The 22,370-nt window shown below is 41.4% G+C and overlaps 2 protein-coding genes across 2 annotated transcripts in view; one reads left to right on the plus strand and one right to left on the minus strand.

The window, feature by feature from the left end:
* LOC111974470 (granule associated Rac and RHOG effector protein 1) overlaps positions 1–2,492 on the minus strand; it is a 55,291-nt gene extending 52,799 nt beyond the window's left edge. Inside the window, exon 1 of the mRNA XM_024002176.2 lies at positions 2,367–2,492. The gene's annotated coding sequence lies outside the window, so the exon portion shown is untranslated. The remainder of the gene's footprint in view (positions 1–2,366) is intronic.
* Positions 2,493–9,836: 7,344 nt separating this feature from the next.
* On the plus strand, positions 9,837–20,520 carry LOC111974744 (glucose-6-phosphate isomerase-like). Its single transcript, XM_024002713.2, has 18 exons — positions 9,837–10,002; positions 10,791–10,881; positions 11,076–11,144; positions 11,333–11,452; positions 11,666–11,749; positions 11,887–12,033; positions 12,512–12,583; positions 12,688–12,732; positions 12,848–12,901; positions 14,701–14,761; positions 14,923–14,966; positions 15,063–15,215; positions 15,572–15,701; positions 15,913–15,989; positions 18,919–19,047; positions 19,338–19,413; positions 19,532–19,598; positions 19,788–20,520. The coding sequence occupies exons 1-18, from the start codon at positions 9,884–9,886 to the stop codon at positions 19,909–19,911; spliced, it is 1,662 nt and encodes a 553-aa protein (XP_023858481.1). The 5' UTR covers positions 9,837–9,883; the 3' UTR covers positions 19,912–20,520.
* Positions 20,521–22,370: the final 1,850 nt, after the last annotated feature.

Genomic DNA, 22,370 nt, shown 5'->3' on the forward strand with positions numbered 1-22,370 from the left:
TAACTTCTTTCAGCTAGGGGGCAGAATTTTTATGTTTGGAAAAATAACGTTCCCAAGGTAAACGGACTATTTCTCAGGTCCAGATGCTAGAATATGCATATAATTGACAGAGTAGGATAGAAAACACTCTAAAGTTTCCAAAACTGTCAAAATATTGTCTGTGAGTATAACAGAACTGATTTTGCAGGCGAAAACCTGAGGAAATCCAACCCGGAATTGCCTTTTATTTGGAAAAATCCCTGTTCCGTTGCCTGCCCCTCCATTTAAAGGGGTATCAACCAGATTCCTTTTCCAATGGCTTCCTCAGGCTGTGACCAGGCTTTAGACATAGTTTCAAGCTTTTATTTGGAAAAATTTGCGATATTTTTCAAAACGCGTCAGGTGTCCTTTGATTAGTTCCTGCGCGTGAGAGATGTAGCTCGACATTTTCTTTCTCTGTAGTATTGAATAGGTTACCATCCGGTTGAAATATTATCGATTATGTATGTTAAAAACAACCTAAGGATTGATTATAAAAAAACGTTTGACATGTTTCTACGAACATTACGGATACTTTTTGGAATTTATCTGCCTTTCAGGACCAGAACGAGGCTGTGGTTTTCTGAACATAACGCGCAAACCAAATGGCGTTTTTGGTTACAAAACTAATCTTTATCTTACAAAAATAACATTTGTTGTGTAACTGGGAGTCTCGTGAGTGCAAACATCCGAAGATTATCAAAGGTAAGCGATTAATTTGATTGCTTTTCTGACTTTCGTGACCATGCTAATTTGAGGCTAGCTGTTCTTACTGTTTTGTCTAGTGATTGATAAACTCACAAACGCTTGGATTGCTTTCGCTGTAAAGCCTTTTTTCAAAACCTGACACGATAGGTGGATTAACAACAAGCTACGCTATATTTTGGTATATTTCACTTGTGATTTCATGATTATAATTTTTTATTTGGCGCTCTGCAATTCAGCGGTTGTTTACGAAAATGATCCAGCTAAAGGGATCCGTGCGGCAAGAAGTTAAATAAAGGTGAAATAAATACATAAAAAGAGGGGAGAGCATGCCCCCATGAACATCGACGGGGCTGTTGTGGAGCGGGTTGAGAGCTTCAAGTTCCTTGGCGTCCACATCACTAAGGATGGTCCACACACACCCACAGTAATGAAGAGGGCAAGGCAGCGCCCCTTTCCCCTCGGGCTGAAAGGTTTTGGCATGGGCCCTCGGGTCCTTCGACAACGGCACCAACGAGAGCATCTTGACTGGCTGCATCACCACTCTGTATGGCAAATGCACCACCCTTGACATCAAAAAGCTACAGAGGGTGGTGCGGACAGCCCAGTACATCACTGGGGCCGAGCTTCCTGCCATCCAGGACCACTATATCAGGAATGCCAAATTGGCAAAGACTCCAGCCACCAAAGCCACAGACTGTTCACTCTTCTACCGTTGGGCAAATGGTACCGGAGCAAAGACAGCTTCTACCCTCTGGCCATAAGACTGCTAAATAGCCAACTAATGGTACCCGAACTAACTGCACTGACCCTATGCACAAGCACGCACACTACATTGACACTCCCACAAACCCCCCCCCCCACACACACACTTTAACACTCATAATTTGCTGCTGCTCTGTTCTTTACTCTTATTATTATCCATCCTGATGCCTAGTCACTTTACCCTGCCTTCATGTACATATCTACCAAAAGTACCTCTCTGCACATTGATCTGGTACTCCCTGTATATATTGTATCGCCATTCTTGTGTATTCTATTCCTAGTTATCATTTTATTATTAAACTGCATCGTTGGGAAGGACTCCTAAGCCAGCAAGTATTTCACGGTAAAGTCGTATTTGGCACGTGACAAATACAATTTGATTCGAGTTGTTCGATACTGTACTACTGGCCCATATCTTAGCAAAATTTGTCAAATTCTCAATCCAACATTACCACCCAAGCAAAAATCTATAACATTAAACAAATCATACAATACCCAGATCAATGTAGAATATCGAAAACGGTGCAGCATTATTGATGTTATCTATCAAGCAAGCTACCAACTGCAACGGATAGTAAGGGCTACTCCCGTCCTGAGGATGCAGCAAGCTTGCTCCGGCTGTCCCTCACTGGTTAGCTTGCTATAACACACAAGCAAATGTTGGTGAAAGCGAAACATAATGCAACCTAGATATACTAGCACGGCTAAATACCTTTAGTTATCTACTGACTTTACGCTCGTGATCTAACTACAGTAAGCAGATATGAGCTCGGAAGACCAGTTGTGGGGAGGTTGATTTTTCTTTCAAGTAAAGAGTTCGCAAAATTGCCCATCCGGCTCGCTAGTTGTTATAAAAAGCCACACTAGAATGTACCTACTATAAATCGGTGATCCTCTTTCAAATCCGACCAGCTTGGTACTAGTCGGTTGTGTGGTCAGTTCAAGTGAGCCGAGTTAACACCTTTGAAGCATAGAAAAATGCATAGACGTAGCTCGTAGGCTAGTATTTATGAATCTGTTCACTATTTAGCAGGAAGGTGCAACATAATCTCCGCAAGCGCAGTACGCCGGTTTCATCGAAACTCACACCGGGCACTATGTTGCAAGCTATTAATACGGCCTTTTAACGCCCTAAACTAACGTTTCAACGAAATCCCCTGTCAGGCTCGAGTGGAGAAAAAGTTCGGCAACATAGTTACACAAAATACATAAGAAAATATCACTGTAACCAACCCCAACCCGTTTGGAAAAGCATGTTTTATTTTACCTTTATTTAACTAGGCAAGTCAGTTAAGAACAAATCCTTATTTACAATGACCGCCTACCGGGGAACAGTGGGTTAAGTGCCTTGTTCAGGGGCAGAACGGGAGATTTTTACCCTGTCAGCTCGGGGATTCGATCCAGCAACCTTTCGGTTACTGGCCCAACGCTTTAACCACTAGCCCCCATAAGCCACACCCAAAGATCTAACGTTAGCAGCCAAGTAACTAGTAGGCTGTAAATTGGCAGAATATCATTGACTATTAGAAGGGTTCCATACCTATTGTAAACATGTTTGCCCTTTCCGTAGACAAGTTTACCTAGCTTAGTTACCTAGCGTTAGCTGGCTAGCTAGCTAGCTACCTTCCCTGACCCTCGAAATACACTCCTTGAAATTGCCTCGCTGGAAGGGCAAAGACAACATATTTGCAAAAATAATGTCTCAAAACCAATCAATCAAATCACACTAGCTAACGTTAGCTAGTGCACATTTACATTATATCAGAGATATCTTAAAATAAATACTAAAAGCCAGCTCACTACCAAGCATTCATAGTTTGAATGTCTTAGAACTTCTTGCAACTCATGCTAAATTGTAGGTTTTTGGTTAGTAGCTACTGAACGGCCACATAACTCCCAAAGGCCACAGCTAACTAGCTAGTTATCGACAACTAATGTTAGCATTAGCTATCTAGGTAACGTTACTGTAGCTGGCGCTCTGCGACACGATAAAAAAAAAAAAAAAGCTAGAACACAAAAAACAAACCTAATACAATTGGGACACTAGGGTACTATTCCTTGTTACAACAACTGTTATTTGTAACGGGAGTAAATTTGTTAAGAGCTTTCAGATAAAACGTTTTTAATCAAAGTACAGTTGATAAGCGCATCACTTACCAGCTAGCTGGGCATCCACCCTCTTGACAGCGAATGAAGTCTGTATACAACGGATGTGACGTTTCTCTATATAAACCAGAGCGCGTGAGCTAAATTACAAACATCGCTTGATCACACGGATCAGACACACTCAAAACCTCGAATTCGAACTGAAGTGAATGCAAAGATGAAAGCTTCAGATATAAACATATTTTTAGAACATCATTACTTCATCACAAAGATTATGTTTTATGTAGATATTATGGCATGACATTAGTTACAAATTCAAGTGTGGAAGAACAATACATTACGCTTTTCATAACTAATTTGATCATTATTTGAATCGTTTAGGTGTATTTATAAACAATCCCACTGAAACAGTAAAAAATGTTTTTGCTACAAGAATCGAATTGTCGCACAAGGGTAATTTATGTATATTCCGTGGAGTTATCCGCCCTCTAGTGGTCTTTTTAAACTGAATAGGTGAAGTAGGATTGCCAGGTCAGTTTAGTAGTGAGCTTGTGCTAGATGTGGCTAGTTAGCGTTAGCTAGCTTGCTAACCTAGCCAATGAGGTGTGTGTGTGAAAGAAATAGTCAAATAAATCATGCTAGTTACTACCCCTGATAACTTTACCAAATAATCATGTTTGAAAGAGTGTGAGTGTATGCTAGATAAATAGTAATAGAAATGGTAGATACTACTGTACCCCTGATAATTTGGTCAGATAACCGTGTGTGTGTATGTGTGTGTGTGTCTGTGTGTCTATGTGTACAGTCGGTGACATGTCCATGATAGCTATCTAATAACTATAGTTATGCTAGGTAATGGTTTGGCTTATCATGTTCATGTCTATGTAGAAGAAGACTGTAGGGGGAAGTGGATAGGACTCAGGGACAGGTATCAGAGAGAGAGAAGGGCAGAGAAAGAGAAGAAGAGGTCTGGGTCAGCAGCTTCAGGCCAGCAGCCTTGGCGCTTCTGCCACATTCTTTKTTTWCTGGATKCATTTATTMWGCCTAGGGCAATGAGTGGCAATTTTACAGCCAMACCCTCTACTARGTCATCCACAAGTGTTGTCCCCACCYGTGCATCAAGACCCTCTACAACGTCTACATCATCCACGAGTATGACCACCACCGGTGCAGCCATGGAAGATGATGAAATGGAGGAAGCACCTCTGGATCTAGGACCACCTGAGATTATTATGAACCTCACGGAAGTGACCACTGAGGACCTCGTTGAACAGCATGTGGCCCGTGGAGAGAAACGAAGAGGAACAACGTCACACCAGGCGTCATCGGCGGTACCAGCCCCCAGATCCACTCAACTAATTTCAGCAGAGGCTCCTCCAAGCCGTCGAGAGGGATGCAGCCCAACCTGATGCTCACAGGAAGGAGGATGAAGAGACCCTCTTTGCCATGAACCTGGTGCCAACACTGAAGAGGCTGCCTCAGCAAAGAAAAGCAGCAGTCAAGGTTAAAATGTATCAGCTGCTTTTCGATGACAAGTTCAAGGGTACGTTTTTTTTCTCTCTCCACATCACAGGTAGTGTCATTAAGTGTTGCGACAGTAAAGTAAAGTAGGTCATTTTTACAGTATACTCATGTAGGTTAATTGGTATTTCAGATCAAAGTATAAATATGAGGAACATGTATAGCTGTTGTTTCTGGGTTAGAAAATATCCTAAAACAACAGTTTGCTGTCTAAATATTTGCCTGTCACATTCATCTTTTGATCTGAAATACAAATTCCATGAGTAAACAGCAAGTATTACCAACTTTACTGTAACGTCCTGACCAGAGTTATTATGTGTTTTGCTTGTTTAGTGTTGGTCAGGACGTGAGCTGGGTGGGAATTCTATGTTGTGTGTCTAGTTTGTCTGTTTCTATGTCCAGCCTAATATGGTTCTCAATCAGAGGCAGATGGTAATCGTTGTCCCTGATTGAGAATCATATATAGGAGGCTTGTTTTGTGTTGGGATTTTGTGGGTGTTTGTTTCCTGTCTCTGTGATTGTCTGCACCAGATAGGTCTGTCTCGGTTTTTGCACATTTGTTATTTTGTATTGTTGTTTGTAGTGTTTCACTTGTTCTTTATTAAACATGTTTAACACTAGCCTCGCTGCACTTTGGTCCTCTCCTTCACCCCTGGAAGAAAACCGTTACATTTACCACACTGTTACTATATTTATGCCACTAACTACACTATACAAGCAGTATTTAGTTAACATAAATCTCACCTTTTATGGTGTCATTATGTTAAGCTTGTATGTGTTGTTTTTCTCTTCCCTTTCAGAAATGGAGTCAATTTAGCCGGCCAGCTCACAGGAAGGACAGGAAGAGGAGAGGAGTTGTCTGGTTGTTGTTTTGACCTCCCTCATTGTACCTTTCTTTTCACACACGTAAGTTCCGTTTAAATTCAGTCAATTCATAAAGTCATTTGTTTATAAAGTCTTAGGATAGCATTCATTATTAGTGTTACATAGATTTCTGAATTGACAGAATTGAAACTCACACACCGGAGAATTCAGATGCTCTTGTTGGTCTCTTACGAGACTAAAGGTGAATATATTTCTTTCATTTAAAACCACTTGAAAACCAGAGTGTTGAAACTGTTTGTGAAGTTATGTTCCATCGACTGGTCCATGACGTCCAAGGGCCATTTGTTTGTTTAGCTGTGTTATGGTTACACATTATTTTATTTTTTACAGAGACACACACACACACCTCTTCTCCACTCCTCTCTATACATCAGATCTCCAGTGCCCTGCCCTCTCTTTTTATGGCCATGTCTGAAGTTCCCCTACTACGTCTAGGCTTTATGAGTAGTCCCTGTATCGGTCTGCAGTTGTGCCAAAAATACATGCTCTTGTTGTTCTCTTACAGATTACAGGCTCCACATTCATTTTATTAATTTTTTACACGCACATACACCTCTTTTAATAGTTCTATTTTTTATTTTTATTTTTACAACACACATAGCTGTCATGTCCTTTCCTGTACTTGAATACTAATTAAATAATGTTTTCATAGTCAGTTGTTTCAGTTTATTAATATCTCATTTAGACTTAATCTGCTTATTTCTTGATGAAAGTAAAAACATTCTCTTCCTAATTTGTTTTTTTTCCACCTGTATTTTGTCAGGCCAGTGAACATGGTGGTAAACTGTACTATTTGTATGGACCCTAGGTTACCCTTTCCCTTTGTTATCATACTAACTGTATGTCGTATAACCTTAAGTGCTCCTGCTCACCTGATGTACCATGCCAGGTGTGTATAATACTGACGTTAATGGGAGAGGGAAGGGGTTATTAAGGTGTGGTCTTTACTCCCAAATTTCACTTAAATATAACTTCCAAAGGAAGAGAGACAATGATACATAAAGTAATCTGGGGGAAAAATGCAACTTTATGGACAACGGTGGATGGTTCTTAAAATAACCTTTGTGTTAGGGGGCTCTTAAAAGAGCAGTTTCACTCCACGACATACTGCCATGGGACTTCACCTGCTGGCGATGAGAAGTAGGTGGTCAGCTTCTCCCTCACCTGGAGTGCCTGTCTGGGGGCGTTGTTGGCACCTGCCCTGGTGACATCAGGTAGGTGACCATTTGGCGTGCCCATCTCCATCCGGAGCGGCTCCTGGAATGACCTCCGCGGGTAGTTATAGAGAACACATGTAGCCTTCACGCAGGCATCAACATTTGAGGGGCTGAGACCAAGCACTCTCCAATACATTCTCCACCGGGCTGCCAGAATCCCAAAGGTGCATTCAACAACTAACCTTGCCCTGGACAATCGTTTGTTAAAGATCCTTACAGGCTTTGGCAATGGCAGCTGGCGTCCAGCGTAGGGCCTCATGAGGTTAGGTCTTAAAGGGAAGGCCTCGTCGCCGACGAAGATGTGGGGAACAGGTCCCAGGTCTTCAGCTCCAGGGAGTGATGCAGGTGGTGGAATCTCCAGGGTGCCATCCTGAAGTGCCTGGCCGAAGGCAGAGTCCCGGAGGGTCCCGGAGGGTCCCGCCATCACTTCCCTTGCCGTAAGCACCAACATCGACAACATGGAAACAGTAGATGGCATCTACTACAGCCAAGAGTATAACTGAATATGTACCCTTGTAGTTGTAGAATTGCGAACCTGAGCACGGTGGAGCCTGGATTACTACATGTTTCCCGTCAATGGAGCCAAGACAMTTGGGGAAATTCCACCTCTCCAGGAACTCGGCAGCGATGYCCCTCCAGTCTTCCTCCTTGGGGACAGGCATGTATTCACCAACCAGACAGTCCCAAATGGCTTGTGCCACAGAGAGGACAATGCCTGCCACCGTGGACTGTCCAACTCGGAAGCTGAATCCAATGGTCCTGTAGGATTCCCCTGTCGCCAAGAATCTAAAATATAATTCAAAATAATATCAATATTGTGTGTAAATTGAATTCCACCCACATATTATATCTACTCATATCTACCTCATTACAGTATATTATGCTCTACTAATTATATTGTAATACTCATCAACCATCATTAACAATGCCTTGAAACACTACAATTCAGTCTATGACTATATCAATAAACTGTAGCCCAMGCCAACTCTACTCTTAGAAAGAATGGTACTATCTACTTAAAAVGGTTCTCCGGCTGTCCCCATAYGAGATCCCTTTTTGGTTCCAGGTAGTACCCKTTTTGGTTCCATGTAGAACCCTATTGGGTTCCATGTATAACATTTTCCCCAAAGGGTTYTACCTGGAACCAAAAATGGTTATCCTATGGYGAAAGCAYAYSGACAKTTTTTCTCTAAGASTATGTGAGTCCAATAAGAATGTAATGAATGACTGTAACTGTCTTGAACAACAATGGGTCCTGGAGAAGACTAGCCTACCTTCATCAGGGCAGAAGGCACCTCAACTTTATTTTCATTTGGTAACATTGCATAATTAAAAAAGGATTATAGACCAACTTTGGGAAAAGTTATCGTCCTTATGAACATTCTGTAAAAGTACATCTGATATCAAATAGGGACTATTAACTAGAGAGCCCTTTAGCTAGCTAGGTTGCACATAAAAATAATGTATCAATCAATGATGGTATCAAAGGCTTTAAAAATGTACTAGAATGTAGCTTACCGGAGACAAATCGCCAGGCGTTCAACTGGGCTGATGGACTCCCGGTAGTTGGTATCCATCCGGGCGATCCTGGCTCCAACCATCTGGAGCAGGTGATCAAACTGGCTTCGGTCCAGACGAAAGTAACTTCGGAATTCCTCTCCAAACATTCAAAGCTCTTGAATGAGACGGTGGAGTCTGCTTTCGGGACTTGAACCATCTCTGGAACCACACAGACCTGCTCTTTCGGCGGGGCTGGTCCCGGCCCAACAGCGTGATCAAGACCACCTTCCTCAAAGTTGGTCTCATTGTTGAAAGAGCCTACGCTGCTATCTTGACTATTTGTTATTGCATTTCGCTCCAAAACTGCATTTGAGGGAAATTATATTATAGGCTCTCACAATTAATTTGTGGATGTCATCGAATAAATAATATACTTGGCAAATAAATGAATAAAAAATGTAAAGAAATTCTCCAGTCAAACTGTTTTTATTTTTTTTACTGGATATGTGTGCAACAAAAATTAAACATTCACATTTTGCTACTTTCTGTCAAGTAAGTCTACGCATACAATTTCCGATACACACCCAACGCACTGCTACTGCCTCTGCAATGCAATGCTGCAAGGCAAACGCAGCGTTCCATTGGAAATGAATGTACTTCTGGTGTATCGAAACGCAATGAAGCAGTCGGTGTGTTCGAAGCGTAACATGTCTCCCACTGGACGAGACGCACTTAGGTGGTCCACACATTGATGCTGTTCTAATAATATAATTATCATCCGGAGCTACAATATTCAGCATGATTTGATATTTCCCTTGTTCCTATGTTTAAAAACATAATTTCAAAAAAAAATTATCAAATCTGGAGGCAATTAGAGTTTATTAATTAGATTTTAATGGTGTGCACTGACGTTTATGTAACTTTAGAAGTTGTATTCAATTATTCAATGATACTGTTGTCACTCCATTTTATAATTGACAGTGTGACTTTTTTTTGTCATCGCTGCATTACTGATACAGTATTTGTGGCTGTGCTGCACGACCCGAAGTATCGTGTTATTATAGGAGGGGCGAGTGTAGCGGGTTGGTTGCCCTTCAAAAGCCTCTCCTCTCCACTCAGCCAGGGTGGTTGAGCTGAAAGGACCGCGCCCAACACATCTCGACACCATGGGACTCACACACGACCCAACCTTCCAGAAACTGGAGAAATGGTACCATGAACATGCTCTGCACCTCAACATGAGGAAGATGTTTGAGGAAGACAAGGAGAGATTCCACAAATTCAGGTATCTTTATGGTTGGCATTTATTTTGAAATTGTCAGTGTTAATTTGTTGAAGATACACACAGTATCCTTATTCTCAAAAACATTATTACATCACCAGTATATAATGTGATTTTAATTCAAATGCTGTCCATCAGAAAATGTTGTCTTCACTTCAGGCTATTACCTTTAGACATAGGCTAAAAGCACATAATGTGTCATCATGAACAGATGCCACTGCCAATAAAAAACGACCATACAATTTGAGATCTTTGCAATTGCATCAGTGACATAATTCATTCATTCCCCAAAATATGAAGTAGTGCCTTTTATCAGAGTAGCTTATGGGCTTCCACACCATAAAAAATGCACAGCACTGCCACTGTATGTAGACTTGTGAACTCTAAACTCTCTTCATGTACTGCTAGTGATGTGCGGGTTTGTTGTCTGTCTGTATTGCTGTCTGTATTGTAATAACCCTAACCTTAAGTGCATTACAAGCACTTCCACATACACAAGCAAACAGTAGAATTGGGATACCATGCTTGCCTTGGAATTAGAAATAAGTGGCTTCAGGTTTCGATTGGGCTACCCCTCAAATTCACTACAAAATGCTTGTGGTGAAACATAACAGATTTATATTTGTTTCATAGTAAAGGGCTGTTTGATTTTGTAACTTGTGGGCAAAAGGTTATTGAGCTAATTGCCTATATCCAGAAACAGACATAGAATTACATATAGAATCCCTCATTTAATAGGATCTCTGTGGAAACAGATCACTCACTCTGTCAAATGTTCTGTGTCTGAATAGCACAACACTGAAGACAGATCATGGAGACATTCTGATTGATTACTCTAAGAATCTCATCACTGAGGATGTCATGAAGATGTTGGTCGAACTGGTAAATGGCTGCTTCTCTATCATAATGATTCAAATAACACAACAATTACAAATAGCCATACTGTATTTGGCATTTACCTACAGTCATAACAAAAACAGTCTTCTTCTGCTGTGCGTCCAGTACCCTATCAACCTTTCTGACATGGAAGGCCCATTTGCCCACCAATAGATGTATACAGTATATGTTTTCTCTAGGGCAAGTCCAGGGGGATTGAGGCCACCAGGGACAAGATGTTCCATGGAGACAAGATCAACTTCACTGAGGTGCGTATCTGAGCGTGGTTTATTATCAATGTTATTATCATTGTGATAATGAATGGCCTAATGTAACACACCTGACACCTCCTCAGAAATTGGCTTGAAACAAATCAATGGCACTACATACATTTGCTGTAATTCGTATATCAGTGTGTGTGTCCTTACTGTATCTTCTCCTCCTCCTGTCTGGTTAGGGTCGTGCCGTGCTCCACGTGGCTCTGAGGAACCGCTCCAACCATCCCATCATGGTTGACGGACATGATGTGATGCCTGAGGTCAACAAAGTCCTGGAGAAGATGAAGGGCTTCTGCCACGTGAGTGGGAGCTGACCCAAGGGTCTCAATTTCGTAGCAATCCCCCAAATCGCTTAGTGAGACCGTTTGTATTTCCAATTTGAATAGTTACAGTACCATTTATACATAGAATTGCTAGCTATCTCCCTGTGGCATTCAAGGCATAACAAATTCAATTTGACTGAATTGTGTAGGCACTTTTTTTAATGGTCTACTCGTTTGTGTCTGGTGTAGAAAGTTCGCAGTGGGGAGTGGAAGGGCTGGACTGGAAAGTCCATCACAGACGTTGTTAACGTCGGCATTGGTGGATCTGACCTGGTAAGTAACAAATGATATGTTAAGAATTTTAAAGTGTCAATTTTTAATTTAACCTTTATTTACCTAGGCAATATTCACTATTAGGTGTGAAAGCTGCCTCTGCCATCACTGTGTATTTGTTGTGTCTTCTTTGCCAGGGTCCTCTAATGGTGACTGAGGCTCTGAAGAACTACTCCAAGGGAGGTCCCCGTGTGCATTTTGTCTCCAACATTGACGGCACACACATCTCCAAAACCCTGGCTGAGCTCAATGCTGAGACCACCCTGTTCATTGTGGCCTCCAAGGTGCCCGCTTTTGGTTGTCTTTACCGTACCAGTGCATTCATTGGTTTTATTGTTTTGTCTGAACACTTGAGAGAGAGATATTCTTCTTCAAAATTGGCCTAAAAAATTGACAAGAAAGACATACAAAAAGACATTGACAAAGAGCAAAAGAAACTGTGCATCTGATAATATGGAAACTCATAAAGTTCCACTCAGCTTTAGCAGCAACAGTTGTTTGATACAATGGACGTTTCCATTGAAACAAAGGGATCAGTTGGTGCTGCATGCCACGTTGTACCTTCTCTCCTATGCCTCTGTAGAGTTGCAGCCAAAATTGTGTCTGAATGGCTTTCCTACTGTCACCCAGCTCTGATAATTGATGAAGAGATTAGCATGAACTGCTAGTGGTTTAGTACTGTACACAGTAGCCTAAACACACGTTAGAAATGCAATGTCTTTGGTGTTACTGTAGTGATCTAACTGTCTTGTCCCTTTTCAGACTTTCACCACCCAAGAGACCATCACCAACGCAGAGTCTGCCAAGGAATGGTTCATTGAGCACGCTAAAGATGTGGGTAGCCTTTTTACCTTTAGAAAAATACAGGGAAATTGGTTGAATTCTATTACCGAAGATGAATGCAAAGTATGTTAAATTAAACATTGTCTTCTTTACAGAAATCTGCTGTTGCCAAGCACTTTGTGGCGCTCTCCACTGCCGGCGTAAGTTCTTATTTTTGCAACACACCATCATAAATGCAGTGATATGCTCTGCATGTGTTGCTGTAAAATAAAATAACATTCTCATTCTGTTCTTTATATCTCCTCTCTTCTGCAGCCCTTAGTGAAGGCCTTTGGCATTGATCCTGACAACATGTTTGGCTTCTGGGATGTGAGTGCATGTTATCTGATGATGCAGAATATGTCATGTGTGCAGTGCATTTGGGGTAGTATAGTGCTCTTCCTGCAATCACAGGCTTTTGACGGGACTTAGGCAACAACTATAAATAGCATAGACTTCTGACCTGTGAAGTAGGTGCCTGGGCTCACAGGCTGGCAGCTGTGGGGTAATCAGAAGCCGCCCTCTCCAGCTCTGCCCTCAAAGAGTATTATATTATTGGTAGCGACCTTCTCCCTTGGAGAGGTTACTGTAAAGGCTGGGTCACATCAAAGGTCAGAAAGCTACATTTAGTTACATTGTTGGTATTTAAAGGGTAACAGCTCTAACATGCCATGCCCTTTCACGTCGGAGCAAAAATAGCTGCTTGCTCTCAGAAGTAATATGTATAAAAGGCAGCGGTGTGTATTCATGGAGGCCAAGGGAAGCCAGGCTTCCCCAAAAATGGACCAAGAAAAAAGATTTACTCTACTCTGTGTTTCATAAATTTCCTTCAATTCGCAAGAGGCTGAGAAAGCATCCGAGCGAACGAAACAGCGCCCCTCTGTCTCAGTATGTGTAGCGCATATCTGAAAAAGCCTTGAATTGTGGCATCTCGTTGTCCTGTTGTCCTCTGGTGGCTAGATAGCTAGGTAAAATCATCCCTTTCCTAAATTAGCCATCGATGGAGAAAGGGATTTGGACTTGTGGTTTTACTTAATTTTACGTTCTGGTCAATGACTATAACGGCGATTCTGACCCAATCATAAATCCATACATTGTTCCCCTGGCCTGAGAGGATGGAAGTTCAACATGTAACGTTAGCTAGATGTAGTATGGTAATGTTAACTAGCTGGCCTGGCATATCGTTGCCCATGAAAGGAAGTTAGGCTAGCGAGCAAGTATGTTAGCAGGTAGCCTAGGACAACAAAAACTAAAAGCGTGTACTGTCATAGACCGTTTTGGCAACATAAAAGAGGAGGATGGCATTAGCGTTTCTCAACACGTTGGGTGAGTCAACATGTTTTTTATACTTACACACACACACACAGATAAATCATTACCATGGACAGCCACATCATATTTAACGTACGTTGATTGTACTAAATCGTTTTTTGTATCTTTTAGTTGTCACTGTACTATACTAAGAATAGGTGATTCGATGATGTTGAAATGTTGAAGTTGAAATGGTGCTGGAATAGTGGAGGCAGCTCCTGTTTTCTTTACGACTTGCGGTAACTCTGTGTTCTAAATCAATAGTTGTTTAGTAGTCCAAAAATGTTGGAAACATTACCTTGCTTGACCATGCTGTAGGTAGGTCAACTAAGTGTTTGTTACATGCAACATGTTTTGTGGACTTGACCGGACAGATGTTTCTCTTTGTTTTTGTAATGAAACAAATGTGTGTTTGAATTTATTCTGCCACTCGGCCTTAGGCCTATATAGTGTATCATGGTGTCATAGCGTATGAACTACCAGATTATAGAGCAAACAACGCAATTATCACAACACATAGATTGTAATATGGCTTTTTTTCTGGATTGGCTTCCCCAGTGATTTTACCCACGCACCACTACTGATAAAAGGTGGCATTCACATTGAAAATAATTATGAGAAGTGAGAATATTTAGATGTTGGGGTCTGCCTTTTCATATATAGGCCTACCTGGCTATTTGTGACTTATTACACACTTTTTATTATATTATTACCCAATACATGTTGCATATTCAAAGTTGTACTGTGAAAATTATTAAGCTCAAGAAATGTTTGTTGATTTTGTGCACATTTCTAACCAGATTGTTGTTGTTTTTTAGTGGGTTGGTGGACGTTATTCCCTGTGGTCTTGTATTGGATTGTCCATTGCTCTGCACATCGGTATGTACATTATGTTGTAGGTTGATTCTCCCGGTCTAGATATTCGGATGCTTTGATCAGCTGCCTGTACTCTACCTGAGTAGAATAACCTTTGTAATCAGTTGTTAAAAGGAGATATTTGAAGTATAACTCAAAGTCTCTGGTCTTTTCTTTCTTCCCAGGCTATGACAACTTTGAGAAGCTTCTAGAAGGGGCTCACTGGATGGTAAGTACAGCCAATTATTCTCACTGTCCAAAGACTTGGAACCTTTTCTATTGGTCAGATGAATTTGTGTGAGTTGACCCCCTCTTGTTCCTGTAGGACAACCATTTCAAAACAGCCCCTGTGGAGCAGAACGCTCCCATGCTCRTGGCTCTGCTGGGTGTCTGGTACATCAACTTCTTCCAGGCCGAGACCCACGCCATGCTGCCTTATGACCAGTACATGCACCGATTCGCTGCCTATTTCCAGCAGGTCCGTCAGTCACTACCAGGGTTAAGAGCCTTTACCAGGGTTAAGAGTCATTACCACAGTTAAGACATGACTGAGTGTAAAATAAGTAAACAGCCAAAGCAAAACACAGTGAAGAATGTGTCAGTCTACTTTGGCAATTTACTATAAATACTATAAAAATGTATACACCCACTCCTTGCCCTGAAGGTAGGCTGTGGTCGGATATATTGTCAGATTTGTATTGATCAAATGGAAATGTGTTTTACTGTGCATACTAAGTCAAGGTTAAATAGCCTGATGATAATGTTGTTTTAGTATTAGTTTAAATTTAACTGAAACCGAACACCGAAGATGTTCAATTCATGTGATGTCTATAGGGTGACATGGAGTCCAATGGAAAGTACATCACTATCCATGGCAAACGTGTCAACTACCATACCGGCCCCATCGTATGGGGAGAGCCTGGCACCAATGGACAGCACGCCTTCTACCAGCTCATTCACCAAGGTACTGCCTCCTTAAAGTAACTGTCCAGTTAAAATCTGACTTTTAAAAGTTCATATTCTCTTAACTCATACCCAAATAATGTTGCTGACTGGTCCATAAGCTCTTCAACATATTGATTAATGGTCAGCTGAAATGGATGAGTATGTATGTTATGGAAGAGTAATATGTTATATTAGTCACAGATGCAGTGTGACTGCTGTGTCCTCCACAGGAACTCGCATGGTCCCCGCTGACTTCCTCATCCCTGCCCAGACACAGCACCCCATCAGGGAAAGTAAGCACCATAAGGTAGGCTACCCCTACAGGACACATCTCCCAGCACTACCAACCCACTGGGAACAAACTGGTTAAATCAACATTGTTTCAACGTAATTTGTCAATTTGTCAACGTATTGTGATGTGTAATCTACGTGTAAAATACATTGGATCTAAAATATGTTGAATTTGTACCTTTTAAAACAATGTCAGATCTTCAAAAGAATAGGCTGGGCAGCTCCTCCTAATGGAGAATGTATCTATCTGCAGCTACCCTGTCACGTTCTGACCTTTATTTCCTTTGTTTTGTCTTTATTTAGTATGGTCAGGGCGTGAGTTGGGGTGGGCAGTCTATGTTTGTATTTCTATGTTTTGCTATTTCTGTGTTTGGCCTGATATGGTTCTCAATCAGAGGCAGCTGTCAATCGTTGTCCCTGATTGGGAACCATATTTAGGTAGCCTGTTTTGTGTTGGGTTTTGTGGGTGGTTGTTTTCAGTCTTTGTGTGTCTGCACCAGATAGAACTGTTTCGGTTGTCACTTTTGTTGTTTTGTATTTTGAGTGTTCACCTTTATTAAAGTAAGATGAACAATTACCACGCTGCGCATTGGTCCTCCGATCCTTCTAACTTATCCTCCTCAGACGAGGAAGACGACAGCCGTTACAAGAACAGAGAGTAAAAGGAGCAGATTTCTGGGCACGGTAGAATAGATTCATGGCATAATGTACAGACAAAGGTATGGTAGGATTTGAATACAGTGGGGGTAAACCTGTGCATAGAGTAACGATGAAAGAGATATTGTATCTAGAAATATAATTTAAACCAGGTGATGTCACCGCATGTGTGGGAGGTGGAACTAAAGAGTTAACTAAGGCGTATTGAGCAGGGCTAGAGGCTCTATAGTGATATAAGGCAATAATTACTAACCAAAACAGCAATGGACAAGGCATATTGACGTTAGGGATAGGCATGCGTAGCTGAGTGATCATAGGAGTCCAATGAGTGGCTTCAGGCAGCTAGCGGGCCGGGGCAAGCAAGCTAGCAGAAGGGCCTTTGAGGGACGTCGTGACGGAAGAAAGTCTGTGGCCCCCTCGTGCTGTTACGTCGGCAGACGGATCAGCAGGGCTCCGTGTCGTAAACCAGGCCAATTGGCAAAATAGGTATAGTGGCCAAAGAATTTGTCCGATGGGCCTCTTAAGCTAACAGTCCGATGTGCTCTAGACAGCTAGCAGGCCGCGGCTAGCAGGCTAGCGGATGGGCATTCAGGGGACGTCGCGACGGAGGAGCCAGTTGAGAGACCCCCTCGGGCGAATCACGTCGGTAGTCCAGTCGTGATGGGTCGGTGGGGGTCCATGGCAATCGGCAAAATAGGTATTGAAGCCCAAGGAGTGGCTGATGGACTTCTTCGGCTAGCCGGCAATTGGGCCTAGCAAGGCTAGCTCCAGGCTAATTGGTTCTTGCTTCGGGACAGAGGCGTATGAAATGTGACCATACTTTACCACTCATATATCATCAATGATGCTATTTAGGACTATATAGCATTCTCAAAAATAATAAACAGCTATTGTTTTAATTCAACCCAGAATTCAACTAAAAATAGACCATACAATAGGCCTTGGGTTTCAAGCTGTGGTTGATTTCAAATGTAATGATATTTAGTGATATTGAATTGTGTTTGGTTGTCAACGCTTCCAACATTTGAAGGAGATGTACCTTCTGCTTGGATAGTTCCACCTGTGCCATTGACTTAGTCTGGCTTGTCTACAAATGAATAATTGGTATGTTGGATTCACATCTCCATCTCAACCAAAAGTCTAAGTTAAAGAATAGGACTACATCAAATCAAACTTTATTTCAAGAGAATTAAAAGTTTGAATTTATTTGATTTAGTCCTATTCATTCATTTAGATTTTTGGTTGAGATGGAGATGTAATCCAGCATATCAATTATTCATTTGTAGACAAACTAAAATTAAAGCCTTGACAACCAAACACAATTCAATATCACTTTTTACATACAATAAATACTGTAGCCTATTATTAACTTGTCGACAAGTTAACAAATTATATGTTGCATTCACGTCTCCAACTCAGCCAAAAAGTTAAAGAATGGGATTAAGACAGTGGCTCAGATGGAGCTATCCAGGCAGTAGATACATCTCATTTTAAATGTTGATATTTGGTTGCGTTGTCAACCAAACAAAATTCCATACTACTTTTGTAATATATAGTAAATAGCGTAAAGTTAAGGCTTTCTTACAAACTAATGTACCATTCAACCTTAAAATGAGTAACACATCCACATTTCTTCTTACTGTATGTAATCATATAAAACGTGCATGTTGCTGTAATAATCTATACAGAATCTCAAACCGCATTGATCACTTGCACCATGTACTTTTAAAATTGTCTCAACTTCCATCCAGGTCATTTGGTTCAGCTATTAGATGAAGCACAGTAATAACACATTAATCTGTTGTATAAATAAACAAAATACCTGACAGTGTATTCCTATTTGAACTTTCCTGTGCTTTTAAATGGATGAAAGCGCAATGACAGACATTTGGGTGACAACTAAACCAAAAATCAGATATTGTTTTTCCATTGGAATTTGGTTAAGCTTTTCTATAGACGGTTGAAAGCATAGTGATAACACTTTGGAAATTCAACAAACTTCTGGCTGTCTTTTTGAGTGGGTGAATATAGGTTGTAATCTAATTGATCAACATCTCAACCGAATATTACCCAATTATCCACATTGAAATGATGTGGTGTATGTGGGAATGATCTGGGAGTAAATAGCTTCCCATTCAGTGACTGAACTAATCTATCAGTTATTCAAGCGATACCTACTTTTACTGTTTATCTGACAAAAGAGCCTATGCAGTGTTCATGCTGTGTGATACCAGGGATAATGTCATAATGGGATAATGCCTTACCTGTTGTATCCTCTGTGTCTGTAGATCCTGATGGCCAACTTCCTGGCTCAGACTGAGGCTCTGATGAAAGGAAAGACCACAGAGGAGGCTAAGAAGGAACTGGAGGCCGGCGGCCTGACAGGAGAGGCCCTGGAAACCATTCTGCCACACAAAGTTAGTGAGAGCAGATCCCTCATGGCGCAAGTCCACTGCAGCCACAGTCTGGCCTAAGACTTTCTATGGGCTTAAACCCTGTTATTATACTGGGGAGATTGTGTGTCTATTGCTAGGGCAGACACTGTCGCTATGATAGGGACGTGCGTCCTCCTAGTGGACAAAATAAGTTATGCATCAGGATGGAAGAAGCTTCAAACAGGGTGCAACACTGTATAATTACAAGTATGCAACAACTGTCTTAAAACAGGTTGTGTGATATAAAATGTTTCCTCTTGTTCTGCTGTAAGGTATTCCAAGGAAACAAGCCAACCAACTCTATTGTCTTCAAGAAGCTGAACCCATTCACACTGGGAGCACTTATTGGTAAGAGCTGAATATGGACCTGTGAACCAACAACCAATGATATTTGAAATATTGATCAAAATAATGTATTTACTTGTTATGCTCCCAGTAACAATGTATGGTGTTGTTTGTTTCACAGCCATGTATGAACACAAGATCTTTGTCCAGGGTGTTATGTGGGAGATCAACAGTTTTGACCAGTGGGGGTAAGTGTGACTATTTGAAACCAAGCTCCTCGATAATGTGTAGTCTATGACAGATTACACACAGAGCCTTTATCCAATGAAATTATACGAAAAAATGTTTCATTGATATTCTATTCTGTCCACTCTGGTGAGTTTTCTGGTGACATTCTATTCCGTCCATTATTATGTCTCTATATCTATCTATCTCAGAGTTGAGCTGGGTAAGGCTTTGTGTAAGAAGATCGAGCCTGAGCTACATGGCTCCAACGAGGTCCACTCTCACGACTCCTCCACCAACGGGCTCATTAACTTTATCAAGAAGAACCACGCCTAACCTGCCCACCACCGTCATCCATCCTCCCTGTCCTGCCCCCCTGCTGACGGGGGTGTCTGGGCTGTAGTGAAGGTAGACTCACTGCAGCATCAGTCACCGTGCAGAGGAGTAGAAGCACTTTCTATGTCTGTAATCATCTGTCTGCGTCCTCTCTGTTTGTTGTGACATCGGACTGTATTTTACGTACTGTTGTATGTTTAAGCAATAAGGTCCGAGTCGGTGTGGTATATGGCCAATATACCACGGCTAAGGGCTCTTCTTAGGCAATACGCAACGCGGAGTGCCTGGACACAGCCCTTAGTCGTGGTTTATTGGTCATATACCACAAATCCCTGAGGTGCCTTATTGCTATTATAAACTGGTTACCAATGTAATTAGAAGGGTAAAAATAAATGTTTTGTCATACCCGTGGTATACTATCTGATATATCACGGCTGTCAGCCAATCAGCATTCAGGGTTTGAACCACCCAGTTTATAGTTATGGATTTACCACTGTAAAGGGGAACGCTACTGTAGAGTGAGCCTGTGGAGGGGTGTGTAAACTACATCCCAGACTATCCCACTCCACTTATGGGGAGTAAAGCTTTTAATAAACATCTTTACACCAATCTATTGTCTGTGTCCTTAGTTGAATCTAGCCTGCATTCTGTTCAGAAGTTTGCAGATGTCGTGTCTTTGGCTATGCTGGATTAAGTGATATGACATGCTATTCTATAAAATCCTTTCTCTGTAATTAATATTACCTGATTGATCGGGGCACCACAAAATAATATTTATAGAGCAGTTATCTTCCGAATAAACTCTTAAAGACCTAGTAATATTTTACATCAATAGCAGTCAATATTAATCGTCCTTATTTCAGTCTCATCTGAAAGTTGTAAATTCTTGGTTATCTTCACGAACCCTGGCTAACAAGTTGAATCAGCAATACAAAATTGGGTTTAATTATTTATTTACTAAATACCTAACTAATCACACAGAATTACATATACACAGAATGAATCATACCTTGATTACAAATTATGTCATAAAGGAAAACGTCCCTAGTGGACGGAACAGATATGACAGCTGGTTACACAAAGGAAAGTGGGTTGGGTTTGAGTGAAAGAGCGGGAAGACTGAAGAACAAAGGGAGAAGCGATGTCTCTATCGTAAATACAGAATCTTATGCATTCTAAATTACCGCCCATTTGGAAAAGGAAAATGCAATAAATATTTACTCTGAGCTGCGCTTCGGTAGGTTGGTCGTAGATGCTGGTCGTGTTGGCCAACAGAGATCTTCCTGTCCTCGGAAGAATGTCTCTGGTGGTAAATTGGATACGTTGTAGTAAAGTCGTTGTTTGGTAGACGGGATACTCTGTCTGTTCTTTCCTAGCCCACGTTTGCAGCTGCTGTTGCTAACTCAACGGCTAGGAGGTATCCCTTCTGTAGCGATTAAGAGTTCAAAGTTCAAACCATTCGCAACCAAAGCACACGCTGAGGTTGGCTTCGTTCTGTAGTTATTATCTGAACCCTTCTGACATCGGATCGTCATCCTAATGTACCCGGAACAGGAAGTTATATTGTCGACAAGGCTTTATATAGGAAGGGAGAGGAGGGTGTGTTTCATAGTATATAACCAATGTCTCTTCACGTGGGCGGGCCACTGAGTCGGGCCTAATTCACTCATGAAAACCCAATTCTCACATTTTAGAAGCTAAAATCACATTTCATCCCCTCACAAATAATTTCATATTCAAACATTTAAATTCCACAACAATTCCATGTGAATCTGATAACTATAATGTGTAGACTTTCACTGTACCGTTTATGTCATCCTATCATTGATGAGAATGTCTCAGATGACAACCGAACTGACAACATATTCCTTAAGTACCAACGCATATGTTCAACTGGTTGGATTACCAAAATATGGTTAATTTCCCCCCACCTTCGGATTGTTCCCAGAATCTCTATGTTAACCAAGGGATTTTCAATAGTCACATCAGTAGGGTAGAGAGAGGAACAAAGGGGGGAGAGGTATTTATGACTGTCATAAACCTACCCCCAGGCCAGCATCATGACACAGACAACCCTTGAGGATAATGATGCATTTATGTATGAATAATGGAAACCACTTTCAAAATTATAGAATGTGTCATTCACACTCAATAAATCCAATGAGTTTTACTCATAGGGGAATGAAAGTGTTCTTTTATGTCCAAACCATCACTAGATGGCATTAGAGGACCCCATATTTGGCCCAGTGTAAACCAAACCAGCCTCAGAGCAAATCACTGCTGTGCTTATTCCCTGGAACACAGAGTCAGAGGTCAATCTATCTCCTATATTTTCCATCCCCACAAATCCCCAGACATCACACTGTTAAGTAGCATCCATACTCAGAGAAAAACAAACAGCAGGCAGAAATACATCTGGAAAACATCATGTGATATGCAGGCCCCTCAATGTGAGACAG

The sequence above is a fragment of the Salvelinus sp. IW2-2015 genome, linkage group LG15, assembly GCF_002910315.2.
Source record: "Salvelinus sp. IW2-2015 linkage group LG15, ASM291031v2, whole genome shotgun sequence".
NCBI classification, from domain to species: domain Eukaryota; kingdom Metazoa; phylum Chordata; class Actinopteri; order Salmoniformes; family Salmonidae; genus Salvelinus; species Salvelinus sp. IW2-2015.